Consider the following 25137-nt stretch of genomic DNA (forward strand, 5'->3'; position numbering starts at 1 on the left):
TGGAACGTTTTCGGATATTCCGCTTTTATATGGAAGAAGAAGGGCAATGTCCGATGTTTTAAAAATCAAAACATCAAAAATTACATCAAGGTTGTCTATCTCATAATCATGGGGAAACGGGTGACAGGTTCAAAATATTATTGATTGAGTTAGTATTTGCCCGGGTTTTTGTCATGTTACTTTTAGTAAACTGCATATCTTATGGGGAAGAGGGACTTCAAAATTAATGCAAAAAATAAAATTTTACACGGGCCCTTCAAGTGAGGGAATTAAAACTCAGTGTAAAATTCATTATTTCAAAATAAATGACTACTTATTCCAGCTTTTCTGGAAATTCCGCGTTCACGAAGGATAAAGAGTAATTTGACAATCTTACCTACACATTCAAATCGACATTTTCTATATCATGGGAAGACGGCTACGTCACATGATATTTCTATTTATTTATTTTTGAAAATAGCATGTTTCCTGTCGTCGTTTTATAATGCCACTTTTATTAGACAATGTTTTTAGAGAGGAGGAGAGGTTTAAAATGTATGTGAAATATAGAAGATCTTATTAGGCCCTTACGTTTGGAATATGAAACTCGGAATATAGATTGGTTATTAAAAACAACTTGGCACGTATCCCAGGATTCCCGAAACTTTCGCTTGCAAAGAGAAAAGTGGACAATTTTTATGTGCGTATTTTGATTTCCCATTTTGAATTCAGAAAATGTCCAGAGATAAAAGATGAACTGATTAAAAATTAATATTTGAATATGGGCCTAATTAAAGCTTGGGTCTATCTGGGATTTTATACTTCGATTGAAATGCATATCTCAAGGGGTGAGGGGTTTAAATAATATAACTTTCAAATGTTCTCCATAGACCTTTTCTTGCGAAGAACGTGCCTATCAACTAGTAATATATATATATATATATATATATATATATATATATATATATATATATATATATATATAAGAAAAACTATCCGAAGTTTGTTTATACACGAAAGACTAAAAAGATATTTAATCGATCTTTACCAAGATATATTTTAAAAATACTTTTTTCTTAAATTAGTCGAATAGGTTGCTAAAGCATCAGACCTGAATCCAATGGTAACTCTATGGACAGAAGTTACAAGAACTACAAGAAAATTGGCCTGACAACCCACGAAGGAGAGCTGACAAGGGGAACTAGTTCTTAATTCCTGGGAAGAAGTGACATTGGGGTACTGATATATCATCAGCTTAGTTAACTGCGTACCAACGTAACTACTTTAAGAGCCGTAATAGAAGCTAATGAGGACTACACAAGATACTCAACTTGAAGTCACAGCCAAAACAAAAAGCTATTTATAGAGCTTTCTAATTGTATCTATTTCTCCTGTAACTTGACTTTAAGACACGATTTCCCAGCGTACATGTATCACATATAGCAGTTATCTACTAGTAAGAGACTCCATGTTTCTCATAGGCGAGTGGTTAGTGTTCCTGCTTTCAAACCAATAGGTATAGATTCCATACCCGGAGGGGTACATTTGTTTCTATTAAGAAGTAACGTTTATTTTAAAATTATTCACTTATTGCGTTGAATATTTGTAATGACGACATAACCAAATAAAAAATAGTTTAAACGATATAACAAGGAAGGGGATTAACCATTTGTCAATGTTGCTTAGAGAAGTCATTGAAATCATACCATCAACAAAAAAAAAAAAATAAATATAATATAAAGAAAAAACGCAAACTGGTAAAAAATAAAAAATCTGAAGAAACTTAATACAAATACACAAAATAACGATACTAATAAGCGCAAAGTTGTGAGGGAAAACGTCTACTTGCTATAACGAGAACAAACCAGCTACATTGGTAAAGGTAACTTTTTCACTGACATACTTCTCAGTCACGTGAAAGAATGTTTCGTCTAAATTTCCTAGACAATCAAAAAGTTAATATAAATTATAAAATATACTACTGCTTGAAATAACACCAGCATAGATACGTATTTCCTAAACAAGGTTGTCGTTGTGGGGCATGATCAAGGATCGTGTGTATGCTAGCAAGCCTAGCAACCTGAACGACCTGAACCGTCGCATCACTCAGGTCATTGCTGCTATCCCTACCTAAATGGCTCAGAGGGTCATACAATCGGGGACGCGGCAGAAGTCCTAAATGGCAGAAGTCCTAAAATGCAGAAGTCCTAAACGGCATTAGACCTAAAATGCACAAGTCCTAAAAATTATTTCGCGGCACAAGTCCTAAATGGCAGAAGTCCTAAAGTGCAGAAGTCATAAAATGCAGAAGTCCTAAAGTGCAGAAGTCCTAAAATGCAGAAGTCCTAAAAGGCAGAAGTCCTAAAAATCATACCGAGGCAGAAGTCCTAAAGTGCAGAAGTCCTAAAAATCCCTTGTGGCGCTACCATCGCGTCCGTAAGAAGAATACTGTCAATCTGTTAGTCAAGTTTTAGATATACTGTTTCATATTACAGAGCCTTAGTTCTTACAAGTTATTTGTATAAATACATATTCTATCGTTCTGAAATAATAAATAAATAAATAAAGCCTATTGTCCTTTCTTACTCTTTCCATGATATATTTCTATGTTGACAAAATTTTAACTTTCTACCAAATGCGATTCCCAGATCTTTCATAATGTCTGTTTTTCTCTATTTCCACACCATTGACTTCATACTAGTAACATAATATTGTGTTTTAGTTATGTACGTCATAAATTTTGCTTTTCTTGTGTTGTTTTGAAGTAAATTATTTTTACACATATATTTCTTGTACAGAAGTCTTTCGTAATTAACTACTCCTGGGATACGGCTGTTTCGGTGTAGGACGTTTTGGTGCAGGGCGTTTCGGTGTACGGATTGCTCGGTGTAAGGACGTTTAGGTGTGAGGCTGGTTCGGTGTAAAAGTTCTAATGTTTACACCGAAACGTCCACTCTTCAAAATGAAAATTATTCGTTAGGGAGAAATAAATTCACGAAGTAGAATATATAAATTAATAAATAAAATAAAAATTAAATGTTTCTGTAATTGGCAAGGGTTACTTATTTATAGTGAGTCCCCTCGCTTCACTCTATGTCAGAACTTCTTATATCCTCAAATGTTATAATTATTAATTGATTGGGAAAACGTTTTACGGTAATGATATATAGTAAAAAAGTGTGTGATGCATAAACATTGTGTACACCACACACACCTTATTACGGCAATAACTGTGCACAAATCGCAAAATGCTGCACAATCTTTGAAAGAAAATTTTCAAACACAGATGGTTTTTCTTCCAATAACCGCTTTTATATCATGCATGCCCAATAAGATTAGCAAATCTAGGAAAAGAAAACTGATTATGAATCAGTGATGAGATCTTAATTATATTATTACGGAGATGTAAATTCATGTTATAGTTGTAGAGAAGGACAGTGTCAGAAAAATGTCTAAAGAAAATTTTTAACGGCCTAAAGAACACAACAAGAGGCTGAATCCTACCAGTTGTTCCTGCAGAAATTGTTTCTATTATGAGTTACTCTTTTGTTCTTAAAATAGGTCAAAGTTGAATTGTGACCACTCCACGAAACTAATAACAAAATGGACTTTGCATTAGACGCTTGAAGAAAAATCTCTTGGAACCATGATCTCACAAGACTTGATGTTAATTTTTCCGGATTTGATGCTTTTACAAGGATATCTTCAAATTTAAAGAGGTTGTGTTGGACTATAAGACCAAATGTTCCATTGTTTTCCTACAAAACAATTAAAAGTGGTGATAACAAAACACTATTTGCAGAAATTGAAGGCTGTATGATGTAGCTACGAGTCATAGAATTTACTGACTGTACCACCCTTTCTACTGTTTGTGTCCCTGTAAACACTAGAGTACGTCCCGTCTGCATTTAAAAATTAAACCTATTGATCAGAGTTATAAATATTTAATTTTCCAATATGTGTTGCTTCACATTCGCGACAAGTGCATTGGCATTGGCTTCTAGCTTTTTGGTTATAGATTTAATCAAACGTCCTGTTAAAATAAGTACAAAAAGGGGTTTCAAATCAGTCTGCACCTTCTCTCAGTAGCCCCTGCCAATTATAATTGTTCTTGGCTAAATGCAGAACATTTCAAACCAGAAGACTTTGTAATTGTAATCATCATATTGGATCCGCCAATTTGAATTTTGTAATTTCAACGTCAGGTTCTGAATCACCTGTCCTAAAACCTCCTTGACAGTAAGCTGATCGTATCATTTAATCTTCTATTTTAATGATTGCTTTCTGTTTATGCTTGGAGGCCACCTCTAACGTTCAAAGAGTGGTTTCTACCCTTAAACCCGCACCATTGCCAAAAATAAAATTAAAAAAAGTGACGATTATTTTTTGATATTCTACAAGTATGCAAAGTTTCATTCAAATCAGTAAATTACACTTCCATAAGTCTCCTTGTTAGTGCTGTTCAAATGGAAAAAATAAGTTAATTGGCGGATATGAAGTCAGAACAAAGAAAAAATACGCCGGTGTTAAGAAGAGACTGAACAACGTTTGTGAAAATTACAAATCTGACGATGTGATTACAGTCTTAAAAGGAATTGTGTACAATTTTAGATTCTTAGTTGAGTGATTCTATGTAATTATATTTTTTTCAACAAAATTCCTTTGAGTTGAGATGAGTTGATTCTGAGTTTAACGTCCCGTTCAGGAGTGAGGCTATATGAGACGTCCACATATTGATTAACGTGGAATCCGAACCACATGAGCTCTCACCGGAAATCGAACCCGGGTCTCCCACGCCAAAAATTCCTTTGAGGTATTATTCAGTTTGTATATATTATTACTGTGTCTCAGGAACTTTGTACAATATATTTATTTCAATTTAGAAATAATGCTGAATATTTTGCAGTAAATTTGATTATTATTCTATAAAACTTGCCTATGGTCATCTCTGAATAGAAATTATTGTTGCGAATGGATTGGTGTTGTATTATCATCCTGTCTCAATAACAATGTTAATCAGTTTACACTATTCCAGAGTGGCTACACTATGACACTTCATGCCTGTTCATTACAAGCATATGATTAATGCAATCAAATATTAGGCTATACACCGAAACGTCCTTTACAGCAAGTGTCCTTACACCAAACCGTCCTTACACCGTAGCGTCCGTACACCGAAACATCCTACAGCGAAACATCCTACACCGAAATATCCTAAACTCTTACTCGTTATCATTATTAATAATAATTTTAGTGTTAGTAACATAGTTGTTACCGTTGGAATTAAATACGTTCATATTGGTATTGTGGCAACTACTTAGTACTGAAATGCTTTATCGAATATTTAAGTCTGTAGTTTGTAGCAGAGTGGCCATAGAAGTTAATGGCTTATAGCCCATATTGCCTCACTGAAATTTTAGAGGATCTTTGAAAAGCAACTTAATTGAAATTAATGAGAAATATATACTTAAAATACATTTATTTAATACAAGAACATTACGTTTAATCAATTCCGCAACCATGGTTGAGGAAGGGATGTCTTAAAGTACGAACCATTGAAATAGTGCAGAAGCAATAGCTGAGTTTTTTATAAACATATATATAAATGAAAGTATACTAGAATGTAACTAACTAGACTGGAAATGAAAGAATGTAACTCTCTCTCTCTCTCTCTCTCTCTATATATATATATATATATATATATATATATATATATATATATATATATATATATATATATATAATGAAAATAACTATATTTGTAACTTAACAACACTTGAACCACCAGACTGATCTCGACAAAAACTTTCAACATAGATGAGGTTCGGGCCTGAGATGGTTTTATCATTTCACTTTGAAGGTGCAACTTGGAGGAAGGAAGTGCGGATATATATTAAAAATTATCGATCTTAGTGTCGAACCCATAGTTTTCGGGGTTGCTGAGATGAACACTCACATCTCCGATGAAGCTTAAATTCTAATTCAGCACTGCAACTTGGAGGAAGGAGAGGAAGATGTATAAATGATCGAAAATGACCGCTATAAGTGTCGAATCCATAGTTTTTGGGGTCGCTGAGGTGAACAGTTACACTTTCGATGCCGTTTAAATTCAAATTTACTCCCGCAAATTGAGGGAGGTATATAAAAATGATGCAAAATAATTGATATTAGTGTGAATCCATAGTTTTCGAGGTCACTGAGGTGAACAGTGACACTTTCGATGCTGTTTAAAAAATTTTAATTTGTCCCCGCAAATTGAGGGAAGGGGTGGTATATTAAAATGTTGGAAAATAATCGATATTAGTGTGAATCCATAGTTTTCAGGGCCACTGAGATAAATAGTAACATTTCCGATGCAGTTTAAATCCAAATTCAACGTCGAAACTTTAGGGAGGGGGAAGGGGGTGATATATAAAAAAATGATCAAAAATGACTGATATTAGTGTTGAATCTATAGTTTTTGGGATTGCTGAGATGAGCAGTGACACTTCTAATGCCGTTTAAACCCAAATTAAGCGCCGTGACCTGTGGACAGAGGAGAGGGGTATATATATGAAATAGTATATTATATATATATATATATATATATATATATAGAGTGTGTGTGTGTGACCGATATTATAGTCGAATACATCATTTTTGGGGTTGCTTTGATGAACAGTAACACTTCCGATGCCGTTTACATCCAAATTCATCTCCGCAACTTGGAGGCGGAGAGATATATAAAAATGATCGAAAATGACCGATATTAGTGTCAAATCCATAGTTTTTAGAGTCGGTGAAATGAACAGTAACACTTCCCAGACAGCATGTTTGCTTACCGCAAGCTTGCCTGTTGCTTTTATTTGATTTTATTTCGCTTTGGCTTATACACAAAAGCTTATTTCTGCTTAACGCAAGCTGTAGTGCGGGCAACCCACGCTTCACTTGCGAGACGCTTTTCTTTAGATTGAAGTAAAAAGCCAGCGCGCGTTCGATTTTCAGTTGTTCTCAAAAACCACGTGACGCTGACCTCAACTTTCGGCGACAAGGTAGTGTTCGCGTTGTTAGCGTCTTGTTAGCATTCAGCTTGAATAAAGGACAAACTTAATTATTTTTTTTTAATTGTGCCGTCTAGTACTCTAGTACTCTAGTCTCACGTACCTATAATGTCGCTCTTTATTTCCTCATACTTCGGTAACCATGAGGCTTAACGAATTATAGTATTTATGTATAAAGCATAAATGTGAACATAGATGGCAGCAGTTTTGAGCCTACTTATTTCGCGAAAGAATACAGAACTGTTGCAGATATTTTAATATAAACTTCAAGTTTAACTCACAGTATAAACTTCTCTAAATGCTGTGTTTAAAGTATAAACATTTTTCTGCGTTTTTATACAAAAAAGGGTAGAAATTTCAAGTACTCGCGGCTAATATAACAACGTATTAGATATTTGTAAGAAGCAACGGCGCGTTGCTTGTTACAACTAAAGCGTAACAAGTTTGCTTATTTTGATGTTTGCAAAAGCGGATGGGAGACTTGACTGTTTTCACCGTTGTTGTATTTGCTTCAATAATTGGGAAGGCGAGGGGAAAATATATTGTAGCAAGATTTAGTCAGACGGTTAAATTATACTGATTTCATACTGTTGTATCTAAATTCGCTTACTGCAAGCTTCCATATAACTTGTTTGGCGTGTTTTCGCTTGCAATGAGCTTAATAAAGCTTGCCATTGATGAGAATACGCTTATACTTGGCTTGTGTTTGAGATAATTTGACTTGTGTTTAACTTGTGAAGACAAGCTTGTGCAAGCCTTGCCCAGATGTAACTAACTAGCTTGCTACAAGCTTGCAGCAAGCTAATTGGCTTGCATAGTATAGCTTGCGGCAAGCTAATTGACCTTGCGACAGCAAGTTTGTGGCAACTTGCAGCAAGCTTAAATTGCTGTCTGGGTTCCGATGCACTTTAAATCCAAATGCATCCCCGCAACTTGAAGGCGGATATATATATGATCCAAAATGATCTATACTAGTGTTGAATTCATGGTTTTTGGGGTCTTGAGATGAACAGTGACACTTCCGATGACATTTAAATCCAAATTCAGCACCGCAACTTGTGGCGGGAGAAGATGTGGGTATATAAAAATGGTCGAAAATTGTCGATATCAGTGTCGAATCCATACTTTTCTGGGTGGCTGAGATGAACATTGACAGTTCCGATGCCGTTTAAATCCAAATTCAGCCCCCATTATTACTCCTAAAGGGAGAGGATGACATGTAATAGTAAGTGAAAATGACTGATACTAGTGTCAAACTCATAGTTTTGGGGTCCCTAAGTTCACTGGTGACAGTGTTGACGCTCCTTATACCGAAAATGAAACTATTCTCCCCGTATGAAGAACGGGTAATCTGCTAGTCTTTAAGAATAACGAACGGAAGTTTCACATGTTATATTCTTTAATATATTTGTCGCTGCTCAAATTTACGCACTTATGCGGTGTATGTGTGTATATGTAAAGAACATCGTTTCTCTTTTTGAGTTCTTCGAAAAGTATACAAATAATAAAGATGTATTTTTTATCAGAAAACTAAAAAGTAAAATTAGAAGATGTTGCTTTAACTATTTTTCCTGCTAGCGAAATACGTTGTATGTATAGATGCTGCAGACACGTTACAGCAAATAAGATTAGCACCAGGCGAATAAATAGTTTTTAAATTACATTATCCGATTACATTGCCAATATTTCCGAACAAAAGATTTTTTCCAATGGGTTCAAAATTTACAAAAATTTACACAGCACAAGGAAGATACGTGTATCCATAAAATAGATATTTGATTTTAACATACGGGTATTAACTAAAGTGATTCTGGCCCTGTTATTTTAACACTTCCCTGCTATGAAACGGTAGCTTTATAAGATTACTTAAGATAATTTAAATGCGTATATATTATTTAATCTAACTTCGATTATATTTCAGAATTTTTTGTAGCCATAACTCCATTCTATCACGGTGCTAACTTTAAAGGAATGGTGTAAATATATTTATTGCCATTAAATTTCCCTATTCTAATACAAGAAACATAACTACTCAATGATCTTAACTGTAAAGCAGTAAATATAAAATAGTGTAGTTTTCATTTTAAAAGCATAATGTGTGAAACATTCGAATATTTCAATTTTTCCCAATCTTTTCGTTTTTTTCAGGTTCGGGAAAAGCGGTAAAAAATTGTTTTTTTTTACCCAAAATTTCCTTTTTGTTTTTTTCTAGACCTTTGCAACACTAGTTGCACATATTGTAACATTCATCAGACACGAAGATATGATTCATCACTATTCTCCAATCGTCAGCAGTCCAATGTTCTTTGCCACGTGCCCATTCGAGGCGCTTCTTTGTAATGATTGGAGTAATTTTTGCTTTCTTTCTTGGCCTGAGTGCTTTTATTCCCTTAACACAAAGAACCCTTCGAACATTTTCAGGCTAAATGTCTACACCATACTCAGCCATTTTAATGTTTAAGTCTCTAGAAGTTGCGTTTCTGTTTCCCAGAGCCAATCTTTTTTAGTTTTTTGATACCTCTTAGCAATAGCTTTGGATCTCACCCACTGTTCCAAAGCCTATTTTGCTGACACATTTGCTTCTTGTTCATCGCAACGGAGATTTTACTCACAAATTTTTGCCCTACCCCAACTCTAATAGCAATTTGTCGTGTATATCTTCCTTTCACCAGAAGTGTTTTGACAACTTCCACTTTACGGGAAGAAAGGTCTCTGGCTTTTCAAATTATGCCGCGATTACAGGACTTCATAGAATAAAAGATTAATACACAAAACACGTCAAGATCACTTCTAACTGACCCATACGAACTGTTGAAGGCTTTGAATGTCGTAACCGCTTACGACACAATACTTCAGATTGTAACTTGTTGTTCGAAACCACAACAGCTGTCTAAGCTGAATACCACTTTCAGAACTCTTTCCCCTCTACTAATGCCATCTGCTGTTCAACGGTGATATCACCACTTCAAGTCTACAGTAAACAAACGAAGAATCCTATATTGGTGGTTTAAACAATTACATTACACGTTCAAGACTTATTAATGTCACCCACTGTATTGCATAATAAATGTTCTTTGCTCAATTTTAAATTTACTGCGTTCTTTATGTATACAGTTGGTATTTAATGTTCACTCGTGAAATGTCTAGTGAGCTTTTGTCCTAATTAAGTAAACTTTGGTGGATTTTTGTCCTACTCTTAATAAAATACGCTCCGCACAGTATATATTGCAATTCTGAATGTTTGCTTGGTTTCAGAAGTCTGGTAAAATATGCTTTTTAAACATTTTTTTATTATTTATTTATTTATTTATTTATTTTTGTTTTAGGAATTTGTCTTGGGATTCTCGTATCTGCATTCGAAAGAAACGAATTTCTTAACAAATTATGTAATTAATTCTTAGAATGAAATAGGTTGTATTATGTAATTCGTGTATAAGTGCAGAACAGATAGTGATAATAACGATCTTAGTAGTACAAATATAGCTGTTACTGTTGGAATTAGATACGTTCGTAACATTATTGCCAACTAGTTGCTGCATCGTCCCAATTTCGTGTGGTGGTGGCGAATTTCAGAACTAAAGCAAGTGAATGATAAAGGCACAAGTCCTAAATGGCAGAAGTCCTAAAAGGCAGAAGTCCTAAAGTGCAGAAGTCCTAAAGTGCAGAAGTCCTAAAATTTAGGTCTAGTGCCCATATTTTTAGGACTTCTGCACTTTAGGACTTCTGGATGTCACCCATACAATAAACAATGAGCAAATCCGCCAGTGCATTGAGTGAGATGAGGGCCAAATTGAAACCCTGTAACCAAATACTTGCCTCGTAATTTCACGTGAGTAAACCCCACATTTAATGTTAACATCTTTTTGCCTCACCACGTATATAATGAAATATGTAAGTAACCACTTGTAAATTTGGATGATTTAACTTGTTTCCTTTCATACATAAGAATTATCATTATATATATATATAAAGGGTAGATCAAAATAAGTGTTAGAAGCCAATATCTCGCGAACTATACGTCAAATAAGAAAAATGTTAAGAGTCAATGTATAATACAGAGAAGTCTAACACGAGTTTCCCCCCAATTTTAGGGGAAAGGAGTGTACGTGAATTTTTCAAATGGGAACATAGCTCGAGTGATACCTCGTTCGAAAGAGCTTGGAAAATTGAACAATTTTTGTAGAAAACAATTTTTGATATTGGGCACAGTTTTCAAGATGGGCCCCAAAAATGGTCCTGTATCAGATGAAATTTCCAGTACTTATAAATCAGAAACGGCTGAGTAGAAAACGATGAAACAAAAAATGAAAAAAGGAAAAAGCCATAGGCAACGTGGAATGGTGTTGTCGCGGTGTCCGCAGGGCCTCCATCACGGGGCCCCGGGACCAAGTTGAAAATTTCAAATGGGATTATAGGTCGAGTGATACCTTGTTTGATAGATCGTAGAAAACCAAACAGCTTAGTACGAAATTTGTTTTGATTTCGGGCAAACCTTTTTTCTAGATGGCCTCCGAAAATAGTTCCACGTTCAGATACAAAGCGCAGTGTTCAAACTGAGTGTTACAAGCCAATATCCTGTGAACTATGCATCAAATAAGAAAAGTGATAAGAGTCAATGTACAATACAGACAGCCTAAAATATGGGTGAAACACGGGGTTCCCTCCGTCTCTCATTTTGGAGGGAGGGGTGAACGTAGAATTGTCAAATGGCAAAGTAGGGAGAATGATACCTTCTTTGATAAATCGTGAAATACCAAACAGCTTAGTACAAAAGTTTCGGAGGCCATTTTGGTACAAGCTTGCCCGAAATCAAAACAAATTTTGTACTAAGCTGTTTGGTTTACCATGATCTATCAAACAAGGTATCACTCGACCTATATTCCCATTTAAAATTTTCAACTTGGTCCCAGGCCCCCATGATGGAGGCCCTGGGGACACCGCGACAACACCATTCCACGCTGCCTATGGCTTTTTACTTTTTCAACTCAACCATTTTTGATTTATAAGTACTGGAAATTTTATCTGATATAGGACCATTTAGGGCCTATCTTGGAAACGGTGCCCCATATCAAAAATTGTTTCCTACAAAAAATGTTCAAATTTCCAAGCTCTTTCGAACAAGTTATCACTCGACTATGTTCCCATTTAAAAATTTCACGTACACCTCGCTCCCCCCGAAATGGAGGGCGGGGGGAACCTCGTATTTGACCCATCTTTTAGGCTCCTCTGTCTTGCACATTGACTCTTAACAATTTTCTTATTTGATGTATAGTTCGCGAGATATTGGCTTGTAACACTTATTTTGACTCACCCTATATATACGTATTCCTTTCGTGTATATATGTGGTATATACGAAAGGAATACGTTTTACCACGTGCTGTTTTTGTTCAAATTTATTCCCAAACATGTGGGTTTATTACCACATATCGTCGCATGAGAACCAGAGGAACGTAACTCCAAAAATTCGGTTTTCATTTTCTTCATGTTTGGACATAATTTTGAAAGCCTCACTTGGTGTAAATGGAACGTAACGCCATCTGTTCTCGTTGTTGATCATCTGTTGTAATGTAGCTTAATTATCATCTTGTTAGAAACACGGCTTTCTAAGAAAATATTTTTGTCCTCTCACCTATAAACCTACGAAAATGGAGTTACGTTCCTCTGGTTCTCATGCGACGATATGATCATATAGATTAGTACATGTATTCATTTTCTTTGTGTTTTTATGCACTCCTCTTAAAATTTGCCAAGCATACATTGAATCATCCTTAAAATTGAGATTTATAAAAATTAAAATCTGACAAATGTTCTATAGGACTTGTGTATATGCCTGTGTAAACTTGGAAGGTTCCTTAATCTCTCGGTCTTCATAAAGTTACCACACTGAGAACATATGGTGTCACACACATACAAAAAGTGAGGTATTCAGTATGATATCATGAGTGAACATTGCAAACAAAATTTAACCTGAAACTGAGTCATGACATCGTAATGATGAAATCATACAGAAAATAAAGTTCTGAAAATTGCCAACGATAAAACAAAAATTCTAATTTTAATGAACATAAAAAAAGTTGTTTCGAAGTTTTTTTTTTTTTTTAAATTGCCAAACATTTTTAAAATTTACATTCCATTTAATGTATTAGTGTTCATCTTGGAAACGCAGTGGAAACATCCATTCACATGTATTCTCACTGGATCAAGTGGATGTGGTGAAACTTATTTCGTAAAACGTTGCTTTTCAACCTCTCGAGTATGATGAATACGAAATCTCATACGTGAACGATATAATGGTATTATGCAGAATGGGAAAATGTATATGCACTGATGACTGTTCCGGCCCATTTCCCAAAAGGCTATTTTCAACCACATCTGATTGTTGTTGATCATTATGCGTGAACAGAATTGTGATGTTGATTTGTTCACCAAAGAAAAAATGAAATCTTTGAGTTTTACGTCCCACGACTATGCCTGTTAGGCTAAAGGAGACGGTGATGATGAGTAATGAATGAAATGGTGGAATGACGAAAGTGGGAGGAAACAGGAGATTCCCGAGAAAATCCACGAGCACGGTGTTTGTCCACCACAAATATCACACGGCGCGAGTTGGGATCGAACAAGGGACCCCAAGCACCGGAGGTGAACGCTCTACCACTGAGCCACCGCGCCCCCTTGTTCACTAAAGGATCACATCATTAAAACACCACTGATTTTCATTACACAAAATGTGTTTCATCAAAGCAAACAAAATCGATTACGAGTTTAAACTGACCGTATTTGGTGTTTGTTAAGAATCTACGTCATAAGTTATATATCAAATATATGAATTATCAAAGTATGCCTGAACATTCATTATTTCTGCAAGAAAGTTATATAAGAGCCAAAAAAAAAATAGATACTTCTTGGTGGATTTTGAACAAGATATACCTGATAAAATGCAATTTCGCACAAAAAATTACGTGTACGCACCAAAATATTAAAATTATGAAAATAAACCACAATGTATCCTACATTGAAACACGCTGATCTACGCACTGCGCAAGGATAAACCGAAAATGCATACAGCCATTATTGCTAATGCGCATACTCCACTAATACACAGTATCTGTGAATATTGTATTGATGTCCTAAAAGGCAATATTTTGTTCAAAAGTACGCAGAGAGGAAAACTCAAACGTTACAAGGACATGCTTTGCTATCTCATAAACAACACAAAATCATTGGATAAGAAAAAGGAACATTTAGCCGTACAACAAGGATTCTCATCAGCACTACTTGCACCTATTGAAACAGCAATGTTACCCAGTGTTCTGTTGATACACAAATGATCATGGAACATAGGAAGAAAATGCTTTAATGCCATCAGAAATGCTTCAAAGAATTCATGTATCATCTAGTATGTGACAAATGTGAATCTAATCTCGATCAGTCTATACTGAATACGTGTGATGAAGAACTATGGAATCACTAAAATAGAATACTACAGAGGTGTGTCATACATAAAAAAGAAGAGCCAATACCACTTACAATTGAATAAAAAAACTTGATGGTAAAGTTTCGAACGCTTGTGAAAGGGCTAAGCAAGAGATATTGGTTGCCATTTTTACAAATGTGTCGCAAGAAAGCAGAATTACTGTTTGATAGCTTCAAACAAGATGGTACAATCATGTGGAATCAAAAACTGTGTACATAACCGACGATAAACTGCAAGGATCTAATATGGGAGATTTAATTTGTGATGTGACTCATTCAAGGAAACACATAATCAAGGCTATGAATTCTTTTGTAACCACCTTGTATAATGAAATTAGCCTCAAGAATCGATTGGTAATCAGCGAAGACATATATATTTTAAATGATAATAGTGCAACATCTTTTAAAGCACCATAACCCACCATACGTCTAGGAAAGATAATGATGATGTTTTAGAAGTGAGAGGGAAAAGAAAACGTACCGTTACTAAATGGTTAAAGTGCAAATCATGAACAAAATGTTGAAATCCATTTATTACAATCCACCATATGACCATAATTTTCCACTGCGAAAAAATGCTAGCAACGAAAAATCTGTACTTCTAGCAAGAACAATAATCAGTTAAACAGTGCATCGTCGATTTAATAAAAATATCAACTTGTCAACAATATAGACGATCAGTGAGAATATGACAAATTATCTGGAATACTTGCAAAAAATATATTCACAAATATCGATATATACTGACAGTAATTGATGCATGTAGCCGATATGGATAGATTGAATGATCAGTATTGTACGGACTTCTGGAGTCCAAAAGTGTCGAGGATGTAGTGAATGCTCTTTAAACGATTTTCCAGAAAAAGAAACCAATTGTGCTACGTAGTAGTAAAGAAACTGAATTTACTAATCAAACAATATAGAAATTTGAAGAAAAATCGCGTACAACATATTACAACAAAATATCCTAATTTTAAAGCTAGTGCTGCCCAATGATTTAACCAGATGTTGAAATATCGCATGTGCAATACTTTATCAAATATCAAACGTGCCGTTACATCAAGTTATTCCCATTGTTTGATAAACGGATATAATACAAGTCATTTCAGTATCAAAATGGTACTTGGGAACTTATGTCAAAATAATTTACTCGAGATTAGATGAAACTATATGTATCAGTCAATTACAGGGTAGTTTGGCAATGGCTACCTTCAGAACTGACAAGGGAAGTATCAATGAGCTCATATCGAAACCTACCGTAAAATTTCACTCAGAGGAAGGAAGTCCCACATATAGACCACACACAAAAAAGCAGCTGCGTTTTGAAGTGGAATTAACCAAAATGGCAGATTGAAATGTCGCGTACCCATGTCAACAATTGCACAATACGTTCAGTACCACCCCTTGTAAACTGCCTGTTAATAATAAAAGTCAATAACAACAATGTGGATATATAATATACCTAAGGGAAAGTCGTACGGTAAGGTGAACCTTGACGGCAGCTATCTTGAAATCCGCCATCTTGAATGGAGATCAAATTTTGTAAATAGGAATAGGGCAATATGATACACGACTTTGGGCTAGAATTTAAGCAGAAAAACAATGGTAGCAATACGTTTTAAGATACGTGCATTTGGTAAAAAGTTATATTCATATTTATTGTGTGTGTTTCCATGTGCACAACTCCCGAATGAAGCAGCAGTCCAAAAATAAGTTGTCGCTATTGAAATGTAAATCAATGCTTTACCTACAATTACTTATTCATAGCACAGTGTAGCGCGAAATGTCAGAAACAAGCCATATGCTTGAAATGTTTATACTGTTGCTATGGAAACCATGTGTACTGTATGAATTCGACACCAAGAAGACTGTCATCTATTAACGTATCTACGAACTGGTTGATTTGAGCTATGTTAGACGCATGCCTCTATTCCCAATCAGTTGATAATTAAGAGGTACAAAGTACTGGTTAACGAGAACAATTTAGACGAAATTCATCGAGTAACCTTCTAGAGGTATTAGCTCTGCTTCCTAAAATATGAGACAGATCAGAGGAAAATTGCACATACAGCATTTTATATAAGGATTTTGTTATCAGCGATTTTGGCTAAATTATCATATTATCTGGTCTATCTCCGCTCCTATTCAACCGATTTGAACCAAATTTTCAGAGTAGTCTTTTAAAAGTATTTAGTTGTGACCACCATAATTTCAAACAAATCATCAGAAAACATCTACATGATGTTTAAATTATTTTGTACTTTTCCAATGGAATTTTCGTTTTGTCCGGCTTGTATCTCCGCCCCTATTCAAACAATTTGGCTTAAATTTGCCGACTAATCTCATACAAGTGTGTAGCTTTGCTCAACAAGATTTGGGACAAATTGGGAAAATATAGAGGGTGTTTTCTATATTTTTGTATTTTACAAATCGTTGGACAGCTGCTTCATTCGAGAGTTGTGCACATGGAAACACACAATAAATATTCCTGTAACTTATTACCAAATGCACGTATCTTAAAACGTATTGCTACCATTGTTTTTCTGCTTAATTTCTAGCCCAAAATCATGTATCATATTGCACTATTCCTATTTACAAAACTTGATCTGCATTCAAGATGGCGGTTTTCAAGATGGCTGCCATTAAGGTTAAACCTTACCGTACGACTTCCCCTTAGGTATAGTATGTACCTACATTGTTGTTATTGACTTTTTATTATTAACAGGCAGTTTACAAGGGGTGGCACTGAACGTATTGTGCAATTGTCGACATGGATACGCAACATTTCAATCTGCTATTTTGGTTAATTCCACTTCAAAAACGCAGCTGCTTTTTTGTGTGTGGTCATTCTGTGGGACTTCCTTCCTCTGAGTGTTTACAGTAGGTTTCAATATGAGCTCATTGATACTTCCCTTGTGAGTAAGGGAAATATATCAAGGCCATTGTTTCGAGAAATTTACCACTTCATCGTCTTAACAATTTAAATCATCAACTCCTCGAAGGCGGAGGATTATCTCGTGCAATGCAAAGCATGCTCTGCCTCATTTAATTCAAGGATTCCTCCATCTTCTCTGAAGGAGAAAAAAATGGAGAATTTTTAATCAGGGTTTTTACGTAACATTTCCTAATATTTCATCCACAATTTTTCAGAAAATACATTGACTAAATACATTGCAAAATTACAGCGTCCTGTAGAGTTTCGTCAGAAATGGGATATGGTAATTATGTACCCATGTTCCTCATTGAACATGAACAGTTAAAACAGTAAAATACAGTCTACAGGTAGTAATAAGGAGCCATGGAAACTTCAGTCATCTCTGTACGTTATTACAATAAACAGGATGTTATTTATATAATTAATAAATATTATTATAATAGAAAATATAATCCACTTAATAATATATACCTTGTAAGACCAGTTTCCTAACCTATGTACAATTCTCACTGAATGTTAATTTTAACGCTTGAATTTGAATTAAGAAAAAATTATTTTAAAGATATGCAAAGGGCCAGTATACACCGCATGTGAGTTTAGGTTTATCATTACAAATGTACATCTAACGTTAGGGTCTACATCATAGAAGAAGTTACTGTTTGATATACACTGGCACCGTTCATACGTAGTGGCAACATAGATCATATGAATCATATATTTGAGAGACGTAAAAAATACCGGGTGCGACAGGTACTTAAGAACAAAGTCACGTCCGCTGGTAACAAGGCACAGACACTGGAGAGAGCGCATTTATTACCTTTTAACGTGCTATATAGACCATCACTTCATTCAATGAAATCGCCGTTAGCCGCAATAACCGAATACACACTGTCGAAATCGCCAGCAGGCAGTAATGAGATGGGTTTTGAGAATGTTCAGTATTGCATCCACAACAGATGCTCTCAGAACAGCAGTGGTGTTGTGTGGATGCTTATTGGAGTCCCTCTCAACAACGCCTCATACATAATAGTCCATTGGCTTAACGTCTGTAGTACTGTAAGCAGTAGTCCTCTATTTAGAAATCATTTTATGATTGTATTTTCCAGCAATGAGTTACCCTTACATATTAATTGGCCCTGGCAATTATCGTAAAATGTACATCCATCAACTAAAATGGGAAGTCAGAAATGCATTTTATATTGATAACTAAGGCCATGGAGAATATTTTGACAGTACTATCTTCCTCCTTACGTATCATATGTTATATTCTTAAAACTTCATTGCATTTATTATCAATGCAGAAATATACAAATGGAAAATTTACGATCAACAGTATGTGGCTATTATTGTTATTATTAGGTAAAGCCCAAGGAAAATAGCTCCGCGGACTTCAATATATGTTCAAGATGGTACCTCTTGTTAATGACCGTAGACAACAGCAATACACGTTTCAGGTAATGTATAAAATTAATATATGAAAATTCATGGTTTTAATCATCAATCGTAAACGTTTCTAAAAACAGATGGTTTTTTATTTTGTTTACAGAACTCGCAATATGAAGGTTTGAAAACCAGCACTATGCTACATAACCTGGAGACAAATTATCACAACAACAAATAGCCAAAGGTCTGACAAGAAACAAGTATATTTTGTAAATAAACTAAGAATACTTCTGTGAACATGAATACGTGTATAATTAAACAATAACAATAAAACAATGTCCCCATCTTAGCGTAATAAATAAAGAAGAAAAGTTAATAAAATGCTATTTACACTTATCTATGTGTTTTATTTCAATTTCAATACGAAGGTATGTCATCAATTTGACAATCACAAACAGAATGGGACACCGTGTGTTTTAAATATGGTACCTTTATCATTACTACAAGATTAAGTCACCAAATTAACACAGGTACATACACGAGTCCTATAGAACATTTACCAAATTTTACTTTTTAACAATTGAAGGGTGGAATAAATTTTAAGAAGAGTGCACAAGATAACAAAGAGAGAATAATACATGTAGTCACCCATACGATTATATGTTGCAATAAATTATGCATTTTAGAGATTAAGTTTTAACGAAAACCTTCGACGTAAAAAAAAGTATTGCTTACGTATATATTTTTGACAATGTTTAATGCATGGAAGAGAACAAGTTAAATCATACAAGTTACAGATGTACACTCATGTCCAAAATGATTGTCGCATATCTATAAGTGTCTTCTTGTAAGAATATAATTTGATAATGATTTTGCATGGTGCTTTTAATACTAATACTATGTGTATAATCGGAAAATGTATATTTGTCTTAAATTGCATAGGAAAAGAATTATAAATACGAAAATTAGAATGAGTAAAACAAAATATTGTTAAATGGACAAAAAAGTTTTATTTTCATGTTACTGTTCCTATTTACTGCTCTTTTGACATGAAACTTGCCACATACACGTCTTTGCCGATTATACATATACTAACATTGTAAGAAATACCGGGCGAATTCGTTATCAAATTATATTCCCACAACATATTTATAGACATACGACAATAATTTTGGACATGACTGTACATACCTCAGTCTAGAAAACAATTAACATTCTTATTTTGTGACAATTCTCAAATTTCAGGGATCAGGGCAATGTGCTACTTCCGAAATTTAAGAGGGATGTATCAAGGTACCCGCATTTTGTTTGTTCAATGAGTCCATATATCCATCAATATGATCATACCTTGTAATAAAGCCTCATCTTAGAAAAAAATGTACAAAAATCGACCATGTGCTAAAACGTATTGTTTACGTGTATATTTATGACAATTTTCTACATATGAAAGGGACAAATTAGACCACTCAACAGGGTACGTATTCGAGCCACAGAGAATAATTATGAATTTCTGTATTAGAACATTTCGCAAATTTATGAGGGCGAACCGTGGCACCCAAGTCCTATGAAAAAAATTCACCGGGTACTCACTGGTATGACCATATGATCCAATAAAGCCTTACAGGTCGGAAACCTTCGAAACTTCAATTTTTCGCAATTATTTACTCAAGGAAGGAAATAAGCAAGACTATTCAAATTTGTGTATACATGTATTCGTACCATGGGGAATATTGACCGATTCTTACTCTCTGATAATTCTCAAATTTAAGGGTGACCCATTGTCTCTCTTCTAAAATTTACAAGGGCTACACCCTGGTACAGACACAGACTTGAACCGTGCACAATGCAATAAAGCCTTATAAAGGAATAAACTAAGTCAAAAACCTGCCATAGAAGGTAACGTGCTGAGCCATTTAAATATTCAGAGGTACATACCCCTGTTTATGCTCCGCTACGAACTTTTTACTTTTGGCAATATTCAAAATTAAAGGGGTGGCCCCATGCATCCCTCCCGAAAACTTAGGGCCAACCAACGTAGCCCTTCCAAAATCATGAAGGTGCGGTCTTAAATGATGTCATACCACGTGATAAGGTCATGTGACATTCAATCTTGTCAATCATTGAAGTTTTTCTCAACTGTCCCAGTTACTGTACTAGTCCCTTAAATCAAAAACGAGGAAGAGTAGTGACCTCAAGTTTACATTAAAATAATATTTAGACCTTTCTTTAAATTTCGTACCTTGTACGTATCACATAGTAAACAGGAAGTTCTACATATGCTCTAATTTGGATGTTGTCAGAACACGTTACAGACTAACAGTATTTTATGCTTATTTACGTCACTTTTTGTTTTAAAACAATTTTACTCTACGTATGTATAATTTTAAGATATTTCAACATGTACTAAAAAAGCAAACATTCATATGTTGTTCCAGGTAAAAAAAATCAGAGTGGAAACACATTCCATTTTTGTCAAAAGAGAACTACAAACTGTTAAACAAGCTACAAAATTTCTAGGATCATACTATGTTGGGCAAATTCAAGGAAACGATTGGAAAAGGCACGCCACAAGTAGTTATTGGTGTTCGCCTGTGGTACTTTATTATCTTGTCAACCTATAGTCCCTCTAAGTACGTATTATATTTTTAGGGTACCGGAAAAAATATTTTTGCAGGCGAGCCCATATAGTCATAATTACGAAATTGTATCTGATCACTTGTTTTCTCTCGTAATAAAAGTTCTTGAAAGTAATTTAATTGATTTAAAACTAACTAAATTAGTTTTTGTATAATTACGTAAACTTTGTTGAAAAATATTACATAGAATTTATTGAAATGATATTCCCTTATTAGATTTCAGATTAGACAAAACGTGTATGAAGAGTAATTATTTCAACAAATTTATCAATATTAGGAAAACTAAAAAACTTTATGAACACGGATGTACATCATTTTATTTAACTGCAAAAGTTCACTTATAGTAACTCTTGTTCCAAGACTTTAAAAAAATGTTGTTTACTATTTAAAAAAAAACACTTTCATTAGGGCTAGAAACATCATATATTATGAAAGTGTACCTACACTAACAAACATGCACTAACGCTCATACACACAATATTACAATAAATAAATTTCACTCCAGCTGTTTAATATAGAGAGCTTGCAAATAAAAAAAACGTAAAAATAACTTTAAGCTGTTCTGTATATGAGATTATCAGATCGATACAAGGACTTTTCTCTACCTCTAAGTATGCTTCTGATCTAACGAAGAAAAATCTGTACTAAAATCTCCAAATCCATTGCAAACACTATCACATGATATTTTTATTTCACTTTCACTTTATAAAATTTCTTCCTCTATTAGATGGAAAGTTTTGGTGTGGCAAATTATCTCGACAAATTGGTATTATGTACGCTCAGTCAGCACTCCATTTAAAACTTCAGTAATATATGTTATATCTTTCATAATCACATCTGTTCTTCACTCAGATATTCATCTCTTTTCATGTCGGACAGCTTTTTGCGATGAAATTTAAACAAATGAGCTCTCAAGCTGCTTCTGTTCTTAAATTTGACCTTGCAAACGCTGCAATTCCAATCACCTTGCCTTGTGCTGTGATGATCAAGAAAATGAATTCTCAAATTGCCTAATGTACTATATGCTGCTGAACAGTGAGAACATCCGTAATTTTTTCCTGGAAGAGTTCCTTCCGTCCACATGGGAGGAACAGAAGACAAAACTGGAAGATAAGCACGAGGGCCGGGACAGCTTTTCAAGCCATTATGACCTGAAAAACAAATCCTTGATTCAGGGCAAAAGTAGAAAATATAATACAATTTATTCCAAATTCCACCCATCGACCTACACACACACACACACAAACATATACTTCATACACACTAATACACACATGTATATATATAAATATATATTAAAAATAAGAACATTACGGAAGATATTTCTCAAATATGATTACTCTGAACGTTGTCAACGTTCAAGCGAGTACATTAATGCTTCTGAAAAGTTTTTTATCGACTTTGTGCTGAAGTTAAATATTTGGAAGTTGGAAATCTCGAAATAAATGCAGAATTAATATTTAATTACATGGATTAATTGCTTCTTTTAAAAACAGGTATTTCAACTTACAACGCAACTACATCTGCATTTAAATTATGAACACACGATAAGTGGATAACAATTTGTTGTAAATATTTCCACATGTTACCAAATTCATGGTATAAGAACATTTGAAGTTATATTAAAATACGACACTAGAGGATAAAAATGGTTGCTCGAATGTGAATCACTTAATTGGTTAGTAAATCCCCATTCTACACCACCAAGTGTATGGGATATGATGACTAAGGGACCGAACGATCGTCCAAAAACGTAGTTTCTACTGCAGCAAATTCCTGCGTAGAATAGGAAGAGAACTGTCTCGCTACACAGCTTTGGCAGATTTCAGAAGACCCTGCAACGGATGGCAACAGCGTCGAACAAGTGCCAGTGAAGTGAAAATCCATAGTATTTTATCTGTAGACTTCAGAGATGAAAAAAGGCGTCTAGATTTCAGAGATGAAAAAAGGGGAATGATTCCAATTCCCCCTTCTTTTGCTTTGAACGAAAAAAAAGGATAAAAGTAATATTGTCGGAGGTCTTATTCATGTAGATTTATACACTTGTGGTCTTGTGTTCGATACATTAAGAGCAGACGTTCAAGCTTTCACTGAACGCTTGCCTAAATTCCAAAAATTACAATATACAGCAGAAGAATTAAGTTTCTCGGAAGTTCCAGTCGAACATAACGTTTATCCTTCTAGTCATTCCTTACAAGTGCAGTTTCATTATCAGTATAATGTATTCCTGATCATTAGAGCAAGAAGTGGCACTGTAAAATGTAGAGATTCTCTTCAAAGCTGAGTTTCAAAAGTTTCGACGGTATGGCTTTTCCATCCTAGTACAAAGTACATATTTATAAGTGTCCAACGTTGAAATTGAAATGGATTGGTGGTAAGGTTCCATTGAGTATTTCATCTGATATACTACATAATTGTCAATTTGTATATAATAATTGTAATATAACGATTGTATTTATCAATGCTCCCATAACCAGGTTATCAAGTGTTTAAGATTTTATATCACGAATTAAATGGTGTAGCATATCATTTCCACTAAACGACGCTCCTTTCTGATACCACTTGCTCTTGTGCGCAATATTTTCTCGATTAAGAAATATGGAGGTAGACGCACAGGTTGTAATTCTTCTCTGTAGAAAATCCCAACGACGGATTGACGATTTAAATCTTCTACTCGACAAATTAGTGAATTTCTAAATTCAATGGCCTTTCCTTTAATTATCTCCCATGTCCAGTTCTCGACGTTGCTGCCTGTCAACCATACAATTTGCTATATTAGTACATAGAGTAACTATCATTGCAAGCAGAGGGTACGATATCAGGACTCGAGTTGCGGAATAAGAGTTATATATCCTTAAAGAGCATCAAGTAGTTACTTAATTACCAAGTTAACTGCAGTCCACCAATAAGGAAAAGTGAAGGGACTTCAAAAGTAATATGGAGGTCTATGGCAACCACAAGAAAAGTGTTTCTCCCATCTCTTCTATGTATTTGGCAAGGTGAGATAGCGATAAGAGTTGAAAGGATCGAATGATCCAAATAAAAGCAGTTTGGGCAATATGCACATCTTACAATGGCCATCGACTCGCAGTAGTAACACAGTTCAGTGGTAAAGGAGACAAAGTACTACTGAATGGATGTCTGGAATGCTTCCGGTTCGACATCCAGATATCCAGCTTTGTAGAAAGCAAATCGAACCATGTTGCGAAACGGCAAGCACAAACTGATACAGCGTAAACGATTAGAGATTCAAGAACTTGTCACGATGAAAAATGTTCGTTTCCTGGGAAAGTACGATCGTGTCAGTAACGAACTTGACAAAGTTCTTGTAAGGGCGGAAAAAGTAAACGTCCAGGGCATGCACTAGTCCTGTGATCCAGCTGGGATCTGTTTCTTCGTGAATGTGACATTAACGCAGGAACAAAGTTGTCATCCCTGTTCGTTGTTGTAAGATGTGCACATCGTAGAAACTGCTTTTGTTTGGATCATTCGATTCTTTCTACTTCCCACAACAACTGTGTTGCTTGGACATCTCATTTAAATCGCTTGTATCCCTTCCCAAATACATAGGAAAAACGGGAGAAGCGCTTTCTTTCTTGTGTGTGCCGTAGAAGCCCATGTTACCTTTGAAGTGTCCTCATTTTTTCCCTATTGGCGGACTGCATCTAATAACTTGATAATTAACCAACT

At 34.9% G+C, this 25137-nt stretch overlaps 1 protein-coding gene across 13 annotated transcripts in view; it reads right to left on the reverse strand.

Annotated features, from left to right (window-relative positions):
- The window catches only part of LOC145673735 (uncharacterized), a 453474-nt gene that overhangs the window by 187095 nt on the left and 241242 nt on the right, over window positions 1–25137 (reverse strand). The window contains exon 6 of one of the 13 annotated variants that reach the window (XM_081743456.1): window positions 19978–22598. The exons of 9 other annotated variants lie outside the window; for them this stretch is intronic. In XM_081743456.1, coding sequence (XP_081599582.1) covers window positions 22279–22598 — 320 coding nt within the window. In that variant the 3' untranslated portion in view covers window positions 19978–22278. Of the gene's footprint in view, window positions 1–19977; window positions 22599–25137 lie in introns of those variants that run through there. 3 more of the 13 variants (XM_081743470.1, XM_081743459.1, XM_081743468.1) reach the window with 3 other exon arrangements.

The sequence above is a fragment of the Thermobia domestica genome, chromosome 17 (genome assembly GCF_964235325.1).
Source record: "Thermobia domestica chromosome 17, izTheDome1.hap1.1, whole genome shotgun sequence".
Taxonomy (NCBI): domain Eukaryota; kingdom Metazoa; phylum Arthropoda; class Insecta; order Zygentoma; family Lepismatidae; genus Thermobia; species Thermobia domestica.